At 44.0% G+C, this 14,653-nt stretch overlaps 1 protein-coding gene across 1 annotated transcript in view; it reads left to right on the forward strand.

The window, feature by feature from the left end:
• Positions 1-14,653, forward strand: part of ALA3 (aminophospholipid ATPase 3) — a 121,427-nt gene that overhangs the window by 91,892 nt on the left and 14,882 nt on the right. Inside the window, exon 21 of the mRNA XM_087400971.1 lies at positions 9,144-9,223. Within this exon, the coding sequence (XP_087257097.1) occupies positions 9,144-9,223 (80 nt within the window). The remainder of the gene's footprint in view (positions 1-9,143; positions 9,224-14,653) is intronic.

The raw sequence follows: 14,653 nt of genomic DNA on the forward strand, positions 1-14,653 counted from the left end.
AAATTCTTTGGAAGAGCAGCCTTTATCTGTAAAGGCTCTTTGTTTGGCTTTAGTCTCCCATTTAGCCAGTTTTCTGTGATCATTGAGTTTAAGACAATGTCTGGCCTGGCATAGTGTTGTTTGCTCATGCAGGGGCAACGAACGAAGATGGCTGAGTTCAGTGAGATCCTGGCAAGTGAGTTTAGTCTGAGCAATACTTTCCCTCAGAGTCTTCATGTAGGACTTGCCATAACCTCTTATTACAACTTGCATTTTCTTATTACAACTTGCATTTTGGAAACAAAAGAATCCCAGGCATCATCAATATGAATATGGCTGCGAGAAGACAGAGAATGAGATGCTTCAGTAACCATGGCCTTGAAAGCATCATGTTGCAAGTAGCTATTGTTCACGATCAGATGTCGCCTTTGTGGCAATCTATCATCTGGCATAGCATGAAAGGATAACCGCAACCATAGAGGTGCATGATGAGAATGCACAAAGGCATAGTCAATCCACATTTTGCATGTAAAATCCCCATTTTGTTGCGGAGCTACACTATACCATCGATCCAGACGTGCCTGATAAGAAGAAAGAGCATTATGTTGGAATGTGTATCCAGGTGACAAAGGTTGCAATTCCTTCCAAAGGTCCACCAAATCCAGATGTATCAGTAATTGAGACCATGCATGCCTTTCAGGGATTAACATATGAGTATGTCTGGAGGTATTGTCACCCTGTTGAGGAGCATTATTGAAATCCCCACCTATAAAGGCATGATATCTCCATGGATATTGTTGCATGGCATCCCAAATTTCAGTTCTTTCTCTAGAGGATTGAGGTGCATATACAGAAGCAAATTCAAACACCTCTCCTCGAATAATACATTGAAGAACAAGCCATCTGCCTTTGTTGTCATTTAGGGCAATAACGGGTTGAAGCTCATGTTTGATCAAAATGACCACCCTTGAGAAAGATTGCTCTCCAGCATAGAAAATGTCATAGTTACAGTAGTGTCCTGTCTTTCCGGCATAGACATGTTGGTTGTGTTCTTGTAATGCCACTATGTCAGGCTGAAATCTATTGATGTACAGCCACACTGTTTTCCATTTCCTATTGTCACACATCCCCTGGACATTGAGTGTAAAGCATTTGATATGAGCAGTCATATTTACAGATATTTATAGCAATATAACAACTATGTACAACAGCAAATTTCATGATGTGAGCCCTGCATTTCTATCTCAGGGTCAATGCTTCTCCCCTGAGAAGAAATATCCACCTGAGGAGTAGACAACAGAGCAGCAACCTCTTCTTCAGGGAAGAGTGTTTTGCTAGCTGTCACTGCAGCCCATGTGATCCCAATTTCTGTATTTACCTCTGGGGTGTTTCCACTAGAAGACGCACCATTCCAAGTGCGAGGGTAGGGAAGTCTTCTAGTAGAAATAACTTTTCTTGGACTTTGCCATCCATCGGTTGGAGGTTTCTGTCCTTTTGCCGAAGGTTGAATAACAGGAGGTGAATGTGAAGAAACATTCCCATTTGAAACCACTCGAGATTTGCCTTTATCCTGAATTCCAGCAAACTGTCTACTACCTTTGTTTTTATTTGCAATAGTAGTAGGAGCATCTTTAGTGGGCATTTGAACCGGCAAAGTAGTAGGAGGCATTTTATGCTGATTCATTGGACACTGTGAAGCCATGTGTCCAAATTTTTTGCAGTCAAAACAAGCCCCTGCAAATAGTCCCCATTTCAGTTTGTAAAAGGCACTTCCCATGTCCACATTATTCACCGTGACTGAATAAGAGTCAGGTGTGGGATTATCAGTATCCCAAAGAATGCAAAATCAATTTGAGTTGCCATTAGGCCGTGGTGGGCAGACCACTTTGCCTAAAGAAGCTGCAATTTTAGGCAAGAGTGATGCCATGCATTGTGGGAAGTCTACAACTTCAACCCAGACCGGGCGTCTGTGTCGGATTAAAGCCTGTAATCCCTTGTGGGAGACCATGGCAATACATGCACCATTTGTTGCCCAAAAAAAAGAGGCGAATGTTCCAAAAGCATTTGTCTGTGTAGCTCATCCACCATAATAACCTCAAAAAAACCCTTGGCTGCATAGTGCACTTTGCGAACAAACGAGCCAGCCAGTGTGCGAGTCAACCAGTTGCCTATCTTTGCAGCAGGTGGCATCCGGCCTAGAAAAAATAAAACGACTGCATTTTTGGCATATTCTCTGACAGGATCCACAATTTCATCAACCTCCACCATGAGGCCAACTGATGGAATCGAGTCTTTCCACTCTTTCCTTGTGTCTGCAAATCCTTCATGCATGACATCATAGACCAGTTGAGTCTCAAGAGTATCATGTACCGGGTCATGCTGACCCTCAGCCTGCTTTTGCTTCTTGCAGTGAACCGAACGTTCCTTTTGAAATGTCTTTTCATAGGAATATTCAGCCATAGCTTTGTAAAAAGTGGAACTTAGAAAGGAGGTACCTGTAAAGTGGTATTGGAGGAGAGAAACCAGTCCCAAAAAAAGCCCACAGGAAACCCACAGAGAAGAGAGAAAGAGTATACATGTAAAGAGAAAGAAGGGAAAGAGGGATGTAGAGGTCGAGTTAGGATAGAAAACAGTTTTGTAGAGGAAGAAGAGAGAAAAAACCAGTAAAAAACCCCAGATGAACTATATTTCAGAGGAAAATGGAAGATTTTGGCGATGGGAAAGGTGTAGCAGACCCAGAGACTGAAGAGGGGAGAAACGGAAGCGAAGGCCTTCAAGATCAGTGCGCAGCTGTAGTCCGGAGGCAAAACCCTGCGTGAAAAACAGTCCAGAAACCAGATATGATGTTGGAGCAGCAGACTGCAAGAGACGAAATGGTCCGTACAGGCCGTACAGCTGTACGGAAGCTGTACGGAGGTCTGACAGGCTGTACGGCGGCTGATTACTGCTCCAAAAGGCCGATTTCAGGGCGTTGATGCAGTGCAGCAGGTTGCTGATGTTCACGGGCTGGTTGCGGGGGGCTTTGGAGCTTATTTGCAAGGCGTCTCCACTCCTCTCTCACACACCTCTCATCCACACACACACACACACACACACACACACACACACACCCCTCTCTCTCTCTCACACACACACACATACATATTTTTTTGGGTGAAATCTTTGATTGATTATATTATGTGAGTAGCAACCATAAAACAAGGTGCTACAATTACATCAATTGAAAATTTCAGTATATGCCAAAAAGACCTCATGATCTATGCAACGGGTCTGCAAGCAATCAATGAAAGATTGTTGCAGAGAACACCTAAAAAAGCCAAACAGAGAGAAAGTAGGATCACCAAAGACTTTACAATTCATATATGTCCAAAAAGGCCATAGTGCCAAGTAGCGAACCCAAACGAAGAAAAGATGAAACTCTGGTCTGGATGGATGAAACCCAAATAGCCAGAAGAACTTCCCAAACGGAACAGATGGGAGTCTCGCTCGCAGGCGCTGTCGAAGCAAATAAAAAAACTCACGAGAGCACGGACAATGCCAAAACAAGTGAGGCACAGTCTCCGAAGAAGCAGAACATCTGTGGCAAAGTGCAGGAGCAATGTGTCGATGAGCTAATAGCTGTCCAGATGGAAACACTCCCAAAAAAACTTGCCAAAAGAGAACCTGTTGCCGAAGCGTTACTTTATAGGCCCAAAGTTGCTATAATCTTTTCCTCCACCACTTGGCTGGGCGATGCATTCGCCAAACAGAATCACCTCTCTCTGAAACCCAAGGTTGAGGCAAAAGGATTTTATACAATGCAGGTACAGGAATTTGAGATAGCCTCAAAGGACGAGAAGAGGACCCTGGAGAAGTCAAAGTCCAATCTTCCAGTCGGTCTTGGAGTTTCAAAGGAGGAATCGAAACAAAAGGCGAAAGCATAGAAGTAATTTGTCGCCACAAAGGACGATAATGAGAGCCCAATCCATATGTAGTGGCTGCTAGAGAAAAGGGCAGCACTGTATCAACATCATCTATAACATCAGCAATCGAGGTGATGCCTTTAAATGAGACAAAGTAGGAACGTCGAGGTTCCTGTAAAGCCAAGGGAGGCTGAAAGACTTTCGACTTGTGAATGCTTTCAGCTCTCAAAGAATTCCCAAGCAAAGATTGCCGTCCATTCCATTCCAGATGAGAAAGAACATGCTTCTAGTCAAGAAGCAAGCGGGAGACAAAAGGGCAGCCAGGCAAAGTACCATTAGTGCAGCCAAAAAAGAAATCGCATTGATTGAGTTGCCAATGACCAAACGCAGAAATATTGATATGAGTGACCAGAGTCCTAATCATAAGAGCCCAAGGCTGGTCACCTTGCAGAAATTGTAGCAACATTTTCCCCCTTTCCAATACTCAAGCTTTTTCCGAAGCTTAGCCAAAACCCAATCAGTTTGTTGTCGGCGAGTGAGTTCCCACCCCAAAGGGTAACCAAGATGACGAATAAACTGAGTGGGTGGAATGATATCCCCGGGCCATAATAGACTATGCCAGTCTTTGGAATGCAAAAGGAGACTTCTGAAAATTAACATGAAGACCAGCTGCCAAACCATAAACAGAGAGGGCCTGCTAAACCATAAACAGAGAGGGCCTGCATCAAGGCACCAAGATCATGGGGCGTATTCTTCGGGGTAAAGAAAGAATCATCAGCATAAGCTTGAGCAACCATGCTGCGATTAGCATCCAATTCCAAGCCATGAAGTGATCCTGTAGCCGCAAGATGATCAATATATTGCAGCATAGGATGAGTAGCAATGGCATACAGTAAAGCACTGAGAGGGCATCCCTGGCGGAACCCCCCCCCCCCCCAACACACTTACACACCCGATGTTTCTAACAGTGCATGCTCCTCTCTTTGTACTATAGATATGAGTGGTCTTAGGTGTGATCTGAAAAGGACAGCCACGCCCCGAGAGCCTTGCACCCCATGTTTCTAACACACACACACACACACCCCATGTTTCTAACAGTGCAGTCTCCATCCTATGGGCTGATTCACAGCCCATGTATATTCTGTCATTGTGGGCAGTCCTCTCTCTGGGCTCTCATGTGTCTGGGTGTAGAAGATCATGTCTATGTTGGTGTATGTCTCCAAGAACCCCCTTGGATCGGACCAAAGGCTGCCATTGCAATTCAACACTGCCATATTCAACCCCCTTTGTGCACTCATTGCAAGGTTCCGATACCAGCATAACTCCCCATCTTCGTGATGGGATATCTCAAGGTGTATGCCTCAGGCACACCTTGGTTTCTATGTGTGAGTGCTAGAGGCACAGTTAGGTGCCCACAAGCACAGTTAGGTGGTGGAGAGCCACATAGGATGATTGAGAGAATCTAGGAGCAGATTGAGGAGATGATTGTGGAGCTCTGAAGTCATCAGTGATGTCAGTGAGCATGTATGAGGTGCCTACTTAAGGACCTCACTCTTCTTCATTCCATAATGCAAATATTCTGAGTTTGTGTCCACTCTACTCTTTCTTTTCAGTTCACCAACATGGTATCAGAGCCCTTTGATCCCCCTTGAGCCCATTTCTGCCACATCATCATCTTCTTCTTCACCATCTCTTCCTCTTCTTCCCAAAGTTTGCTTAAGCTTATTCTCCTCCGGTTCTCAACCATTTCCCACGTCCTTCCTGTTGGAGATCCACCTCGAAGGGGCGAACCCCTGGCTGAAAGGAATCAGAGAAAGCCGCGCTCGTTTCGTCGCCATTACACGAAGTCCGTCGACTTTTTCTTCTGCGTTTTCTCTCAGCACACTTCATCTTCCTCTAATTCCTTTCAGGGGTAGATTCTCCATGCCTTGGGCTATCCTGTGCTGAAATCTGAGCAGCAATGGCTGCATATTCAAGGAGAAATCAGTGAAAAACCAGTCGACTTTGAAGGGGCAAGCTATGGAGTTCTGACGCGTTTTTGCGCCTTCTCTTCCCAGAGGACCTTTTGTGGTATATCAGCTCTCTTTTGCCTCAGAAACCCCCTTTTCCTTTGCTCTGAAGAATAAGCTACAAGCCCTCCAAGTTCAGTCTTTTGGTTTTGACAAGTTTTTGAAGAAGATGCTACATAAGATGCTATTCTAGCATTTCTGGTTTTTTGAAACTTTCAATAACATTAGTACAAGTGTGGCTTCAGTTTTGCTTTGAATTGCTAGACCTGGTTTTGATTGGAAAATATTCATTTTAGCCACCTCTATGAAGCATGTAAGAAGAAGCATCATTGTTTGAATATTGGTCACTAGTCTTTGCTACATCAAGTGCTTATATTTTGGAAGCCTTTCAGTTATTTTTTGCCTTGTAAGAGAGAAAGACACTGCCCAATATCTGGGTTAGACCCTCTCATGGCTACCCTATTGAATCTAGAGAAGTTCAATGGAAAGGGCTTCCACACATGGCAGATGAAGGTGAAATTTGCATTGATGAGGGAGAACCTCTGGGGACTTGTCAAACCGACTCCAACCGCTTCTTCTACAGCCTCCAATGCTGGAGAATCCTCAACTCCGACATGCCCGGCAAGGGATCCTGCTAGAGAGGAGAAAGCATATGGTATCATTGCTCTTGCTTTAGGAGATGATTATATTCACCACATCTCTGACTTAGAGTCTCCTTCAGAAGCTTGGCAGAAGCTTGACATGATTTTTGGTGCTAGCTCTCATATCTCTAAATTATCACTTAAAATCTCTTTCTTTGAATTGAAGATGGTTAGTGGTACTACTTTGGCAGCTCATGTCAACTACATGCGGAGTCTTATGAGACTCAACTAGCTTCTATCAACTCTCCTATTACTCCAGATGATGCTATGGCAGTGTTACTTAAGAGTATGCCTGAAGATTATGATCACATAGTTACCACTTTGAAAAATCTTCCTAATCCTAATCTTGAAGGTATTATCTCTGCTCTCCAAGAAGAAGAAAGGCATATGGAGCTGAGGAAAGGCAATGACACTGTTTATGCTGTAAAAATCCAGAAAGGCAAGTTTACCCCTTGCAATCACTGTGGAAAGACAAATCACCTTTCAAAGGACTGCTTCAAAATTAATCCATGCAAGCACTGTGGCAAGAACAACCATCATGAGAAGTTTTGCAGAGCCAAAGCAAAGACAGAAAATGCAAATCTACTTTCAGTTGATGAGTCTCCACAAGATGAGGCATCCTTTGAAGATTATGCATTTTAAATCATCTCTATGTATGCTCCAGATCTCTATTTTTATGTCAAGGTACTCAGCCTGGAAAGTCCTCCAAAATGAATGAAATAAACTCTTGTGTTTTGTGTGTTTTGTAAACACCTCTGGTCACCTTATGATGTAGGCCATGTGTATGTTTTGCTCCATGGTACCTCCTACAGACATTGTGTGCATGTACATGCAGGGGAGATAACCATTGGAAGGTCTTTTTGTATCCCTTTTGTTTACCTTACACCCATGGGAACCCTTGCTAGCATGAGAACCTAGCCATAGATTTATCCTTGACCACCATGAGATGGCATGAGAAACTATGAGACTAGATGTATCCTTGACATAGCCTGAGGCATTCCCTTGAGGGGGGGTTTGATGGGATATCTCAAGGTGTATGCCTCAGGCACACCTTGGTTTCTATGTGTGAGTGCTAGAGGCACAGTTAGGTGCCCACAAGCACAGTTAGGTGGTGGAGAGCCACATAGGATGATTGAGAGAATCTAGGAGCAGATTGTGGAGCTCTGAAGTCATCAGTGATGTCAGTGAGCATGTATGAGGTGCCTACTTAAGGACCTCACTCTTCTTCATTCCATAATGCAAATATTCTGAGTTTGTGTCCACTCTACTCTTTCTTTTCAGTTCACCAACACTTCCTTCTCTTCTCTGTCTGCTCTCTCCCAAATAATCACTTATCATGCCTGTAGGTGGCCCTTCTCCCTGCTTCCATTGCTGCCATTACCCGCACCATCCCCTCCCTCCTACGCTCTTGCTGTAAGGGCGTGAGATCATCATCCAAGAAAATCTTGGTGCCCTCCAGTGTTGCCTTCATGCTCATGAGGGTGGATCTGTCTGTATTTACACTACCATGGGTCTTGTAGGTGCCTCTGCCTTACCCACTCTCCACGCTGCTTCACAGGTGAGTTTGATCCCCTTCTTGGTAAAAAGGGCTGCAACATCTGCCATGGGGGTATCACCAATTGGTAGGGCTCTAACCAGCATATTTAATGCCTTGTTGTTCCGCCTCTTTTCTTCCTCCAAAGTTTGAGAGATAAGATCCTTTTTGGGTGCTACTGTGCCCTTTTTCACGACCTCTTTCCATATGGTCCTCTTTCCATGGTAGAATATCAGCTTCTCCTTTTGTGATTTGCTGTGTGATCTCAGCATGCTTTCCTTTCATTGTTGCTTGTAGATCTGCCATTTCTTTCTTGAGCTTCTCATTTTCCTCAATGATCTTGCACCCTCCCTTTGGTGTCCCCTTGGCGTCCTTGAGTTGCTGTATTTCAGTGGACATAGCTTGCATTTTGTCCTTGAGGCTAATCTTTTCTGCTTCCCAGGCTATTTTTCCCTTTTTCTTCCTGTAACGTTCCACCCTGCCATTTCACTTCAGCTAAGGCCTTGTCTACCTGTGATTTTTCAGCTAGTAGGGCCACATTCGTGGCTTCCAGATTCTCTATCTTCAGTATCAAGACCAAGCAGGTTTTATTGAAGTGAGTGATGATATCAGAGCTGGTTTTAGCGCAGAGAGAGAGAGAGAGAGAGAGAGAGAGAGCAACTATGCATGGATGCATACTATCTATCTATATATCTATCTATATGTATGTATGTATGTATGGAGAGAGAGAGAGAGAGAGAGAGAGAGAGAGAGAGATCCTTTTGTTTGTGTCTTTATGTATGGATCTATATATATACCTTTTTGTCTGTTTTCCATCTAGATTATGCTTGGGCACTGATGACGACATAAGTGTTGCTTTGCTTGCTAAGTATGTCTTCCTTTTGCTTTTCATAAAAGGTTTTGTTTACCTCTTTTTTCTTCTCTTTCATTTTCTCTTTTATTTTCTTTGTAGATTTTTGATCTTTAGAACAACAAAAATTCTAAATTTGTATGATTGGACTTATTCTAGTCTTACAAAGGTATATATAGATTATATGCCTTCTGTGTGTGAAGGTAGCTAATGATCTTGGTTTCGCAGCTTGCAGTCTAATTAACAATGGGATGAAACAGTTCATACTCAGTTCAGACACAAAAGCAATCCGAGAAGTGGAGGATAGGGTAAGAACACTTGCACAACATTGATTAGTTGCTGTGTCCTATCTATCTATCTATCTATTTGGAGAGAGAGAGAGAGAGAGAGGGGGGGAGGGAGGGGGGGACTGCAAAAAACCAAATACAAAAAAAGTTAAGGGGTGGGCCACTAAGTGGGCACCCATACCCAAGACTAATGTTTGTGAAGGGAAAAACAAATACTTCGCGCTGTTGCTGCTGCGAGAGAAACCCATAAGGGGGAACAATGTTGGGGAGCTCTTGGTGATCTACCAATCCCTTTGAGCTAGTGGACCTATGTATGCTGTCTATGAAACCAACTCCAGCGGACGACTGAGGAGAGACAAGAGGAGCTCATCTGACAATGGCTGTGGATCTAGTGAGTGTTGGCGTCGAGAAAATAAATCAGGGATGGATCGCTGCCGATGCTCGGTCTAACCATATCCCTTCCTCCTCCTAGTCTCTATGAGGTAGCCCGATGTCTAGCAACTTGCAAGTGCTACCATCACTTTAGTGGTCTGTCTCCCCACGTCAAACAGAGACGATATGTCTGCGATCCTCATGTGAGTGACGGTTCTGTCGAGTTGTGCACTGGAGAAAAACTTTGACTGGGATTTGTCGGTCCCTCCTGTGCTCTCCTCTATGCTCATATCAACGGATCTCTACTTCTTTGCTCAAGAAGGAAAGTGGCCACACTTAGCTGGTTAGGATGTGCGAGGAACTCTTTGGGTGGTCAAAACTGCTACTGAATAGACAATGGGTCTCATAATAAACAAAGCATCTGCATGCAGAGTGATCCTTTGTCTCGGTCCCACATAAAGTATGGTTCCATCCCTCACGCGGGATGCCCTCTGCTCGTCCTATCTCAACATGGAGCGTGTATGAAGATACCCGAAATTGTCCAATCAAGATCCTCAATGCATGTAAGCGATGAATCTGGGTGTAGCCCAGTGGTTTGGTAAATTCTCTTATGAGATCCGTAAGCAGTGATTTCTATAGAACATGAATTTAACCAAAATTTTAGTAGGTGCTAACCAAGTCTTGTATATGTGGAGCTAAAGGAGATCCTCTTTGATAGGATGGAGGCGAGGGGAATGGATGGAGCCTCAAGGCTATACTGAAATCGATATATATATGTGTGTGTGTGTGTGTGTGTGTGTGTGTGTGTAACCGGCCTTCAAGAAACTAAAGGGCAGTAATCCTCATCTATTCAGTCATAAACCTCATAAACAGCCACAATGCAAGCTTCAATCACTTCAACCGCTTAACAATACTTAGAAATAAACTTCAATAACAACGATGGGAGGCTAGAATGCCCGTGCGTAGTGAAAAATAGTACACAATACACCCACTGGCCCCAAATGCCTTGGTGCCTCTTTTGGTATTGATTTAATGCTTCTGAATGGAAATGCTTTACGCAAGGGCCTCACCCCTGTACCGTTCCTCTCTACAAATCCTCTGATTATCTTTTGGGCATCTATTCAAGAGTGCACCACTTGAATCCACTTAGGCATCTTAGGCATCTTAGGCATCCACTTCTGACTTGACCCAACTGAAAGGCATCCAAGCATCCAAACCACTAGCAAACTGTGCTCAAAGCAGCCTCAAGGCTTTCTCATGCAACACACTGGCCCTCTGGCCTTTCCCTAGGCACACCCTTTGCTTCTCAGTGCTTGTTTAAGCCTGTGGGGACCAGGAAGGACTCCAAACACAAGAAATGCATTGCAGATAACTACAAAATAAGAAATAACAATCAAATGGAAGACAAGAACTAAATACCCGCTGTCCATGGTAGAGGGGCGAGCTCAGTTCTCTTGCCTATACCCTGGCCAAGCTGAAACCAGCCTCAACAACGTAAAGGGTGGTAGGATCCACCTAATTACAGCATACACAGTAATTTGACAAATAAATATGCACCACAGATTAAATCACAGGGGAGCTAGAGCGCTCCTACTCAGAAACAAGGACACCGATTGGCCCCAAATGTTGGCGCCCCTTGCGGTATTTATTTAACATTCATTTGAAGCCAAGCGGTTGATTACAAAGGTCTCTGGGAAGCTGCACCACAGGCAAACCAACGCCCACAGACTACCCGTCTAGCCCACCCTGTAATTCCCTGCTCAACTTCAAACGGTGAAATGACATCCAATTACTAGACAACCCTCCGTCCTCAGCCAACCAAAGCATGCAACAGAGACCCCAAAAGCATCCACTGTCTGTGCCACACCTGCAATTGCACAACCAAGCTCCCAACCAGCTAGACACGGCTGAACAGCTGCAAGACAAAGCCCTCAACAGCCAAACTTTGGTGCACAATCAATCGACAAAGCACTCCCAAACAGGTTGCCTCAATCTATAGCCTCTCTGGCCATTGCCCGACAGCATAAATCAACCTTTCTTCGTGAGGAAAGAAACCCAAACGCAATCACTAAAGGCAAATCCGTAGGCACATCACCTTGAAAAGGCTTAAGGAGACTCACATGGAAAGCATTGTGAATCTTCCAGTGGTCAGGTAACTGTAAGCGAAATGCTACATCATTAATTTATTGAGTTACCTTGAAAGGCCCATAGTACCTCATACTTAGCTTAGGGAATAGCCGAGTATGACCCCGTGTACTTTTCAGCTTTGCTTTCTGAAAACGCAGCAAGACATAATCACCTTCCTTGATGACAATGCCACGCTTCTACTTCTCATGCGCCTTCTGCAATGCTTGTTTCACTTTTTGATAAGCTATGTCCAAGCTCTCCACATACTTACCAGCCTAAAAAATTTTATCTTTCGTCTGCAAGATGGGTGGAATCTTATGTCGGCCTTCCACTATCTCAAATGGAGCTTTACCTATGGAAGAATGTACCGTGTTATTGTATGCATGCTCCGCCAATGGTAAAAACTTCTCCCATTGTGACTGGTGCTCCGAAACATAGCATTTCAGCAAATCTAGAGCTGTGGAATTAGCCTCCTCCGATTGCCCATCCGTCTGTGGATGAAAAGCAGAAGAAAATAGGAGAGTAGTGCTATTCTTAAAAAGCCCCCGCCAAGACAAGCTGGTCATGCGTGGTTCTCTATCACTCACAATGGACTTTGGCATACCATGATACTTGAAGATATTCTGCATAAATAACTTAGTCATATGATCTGTCCCAATTTTCTTCTGCGTATAGGAATGAAGTGCGCTTGCTTGTTGAAGCGATCAATGATCGTCCATATCCCATCATTACTTGTAGGTGTCCTCGGCAAATCAAAAATAAAATCTATGGCTATGCTCTCCCATGGTCCATCGGGTATGGGCAAAGGATGTAACAGTCCAGGAGTCTTCCTACGATCATACTTCACTTTCTGACAGGTTATGCATGTGCGAAGATACTCCTCAACATCACGACGCAGCGTAGGCTAATAAAAGAAATGCTCCACCGCCTTAACTGTAGCATCAATACCTCGATGTCTTGCATATGGTGGATCATGACATTCGCTCATGACCTTCTGCCTTAGTTGCTTAGTTACATACAGCTTGCCATGCATCATCATAAACCCATCCTTAAGCACATAATGCTCGTGCCTCTGTCCATTATTAAACTGGTCATATATTTCAGCAAATTGCTCATCCTCAACATAGTAATCCTTCATTACATCCAACTCATTGTGATAAGCAATTGTCACAGCTGAAACTTGTGGCTTCCTGGACAAAGCATCTGCAACCACATTCTTCTTGCCTTCAACATGTACAATATGAAAATGAAACATTGACAAGAAGTTTGCCCATCTCATGTGCTTCTCGGACAGCTTAGATTGTGTCAGAAAGTAGCACAAAGACTGATGATCCGTCTGTACTATAAAATCAGCTCCCAATAAATAATGTTTCCAAGTGGATAAAGCATGAAGTACAGCCAAGATCTCCTTCTCATAAATCTGTAAATGTAAGTCAGCTGGGAGTAAAATGCAACTCTCATAAGCTACAAGATGCCTATCTTGTGTGAGGACAGCTCCAATACCATTTTTACTACAAGCATCCGCATGCACAGTCGTTTTATCCGTCACTTCGCTGAAATTGCAGCCCCTATGCATGCACTTTCCAAGAAGGAAAGACCTTTCCAGTGGACACAAGCGGAGAATGACTCTTTTGAGGAGTTGAAGCGCAAGCTTACAACAGATCCGGTGCTGATTTTGCCTTACTTGAGAAAGTCTTTTCAGGTAGTAGAAACACAAACCCAAGAAACTATGAACCTCGTGCAAATTCTTTGGTTGTGGACAACTCCGTATTGCTTCCACTTTAGCTGGATCCATACGAACCCCATCCTTGGAAACAATATGCCCCAAAAAATGAATATCAGCCACATGAACAACTGACTCTTTTTGGAGTTTATGAATAAGCTCTGCTTCTTGAGCTAAGTGAACAATGCGATTGAAGGTGGCAAGAGCATTAGTGAGTCCGAAAACCCATACAACCCAAAAGAAGTCTTGAACGCCGTCTTATGCACATCCTCTGGGCGTTGGCGAACTTGATGATACCCGCTCTTCAAGTCAATGCGGCTGAAAACAGCTCCCCCCTTCAACCTTTTCAGAATGTCATCTATCTTGGGTATAGCGAAGCGATTCTTAATGGTGATCTTATTCAAGGCGCAGTAATCAATACACATACGCTAGGAACCATCCTTCTTTTGAACCAACAGAACTGGAGAGCAATAAGGCAATGAACTAGGCTGAATCAGCCTCTTCTCCAAAAGTTCATTTACCTGGCTCATGATCTCCTCCTGTTGCACCGCACTAACACTATAAGGTGGTTTATTGGGTGGACTACTGCTAGGTACGATGTCAATCCCTTCGTCCTCTGGCCTTTCTGGTGGAAGCTCACTAGGCAACTCATTAGGAAAGCAACCTGAAAATTCAGTTAGAAAAACAGCCCTTGGCTTTTCCAAAGGGGAAACAATATGCTCTTCATTTACAGGGGGTAGCAAAAACCATGTACGTAGAAATATGACTTTTCCTTACAGAATTAATGGCAGAAGCTGTTACAATTGGGACCGACTTGCCTTTTACTTTTGCATCTATTACATGGGTCTCCCCTTACGTGAAACTGTAATTTTTCTCTTCTTGGCTTCTATCACCGCATCCCAGCAATGCATCCATGGCATACCAACAAAACGTCACAACTTGCAAGTGGCATAATATAAAAGTCTTCGTTGTCCACGAAAGACTGAATTTGCAAGCGCAACTTCACTATGATAGGTGCGACAAGAGTGGTGAACTCCGGGTTAGCCATACCGGCTTCACAGCTCGGTCCCATCTCCTCGGCTCGAATGCCCAATCTTGCTGCCATCCCGGGAGAAATAAAGTTGGCCTTTGCACCTGGATCAAAGAAAATAAAGGTTGTTTGATGTGTAAAACCAACTTTTCGAGAATGCAAATGTGTGCAATGCATGCAGAATTTGAATGCCAATTGG

The sequence above is a fragment of the Dipteris shenzhenensis genome, chromosome 3, assembly GCF_047967505.1.
Source record: "Dipteris shenzhenensis isolate YYH24624 ecotype China chromosome 3, Dip_SZ_1.0, whole genome shotgun sequence".
In the NCBI taxonomy this organism is placed as follows: domain Eukaryota; kingdom Viridiplantae; phylum Streptophyta; class Polypodiopsida; order Gleicheniales; family Dipteridaceae; genus Dipteris; species Dipteris shenzhenensis.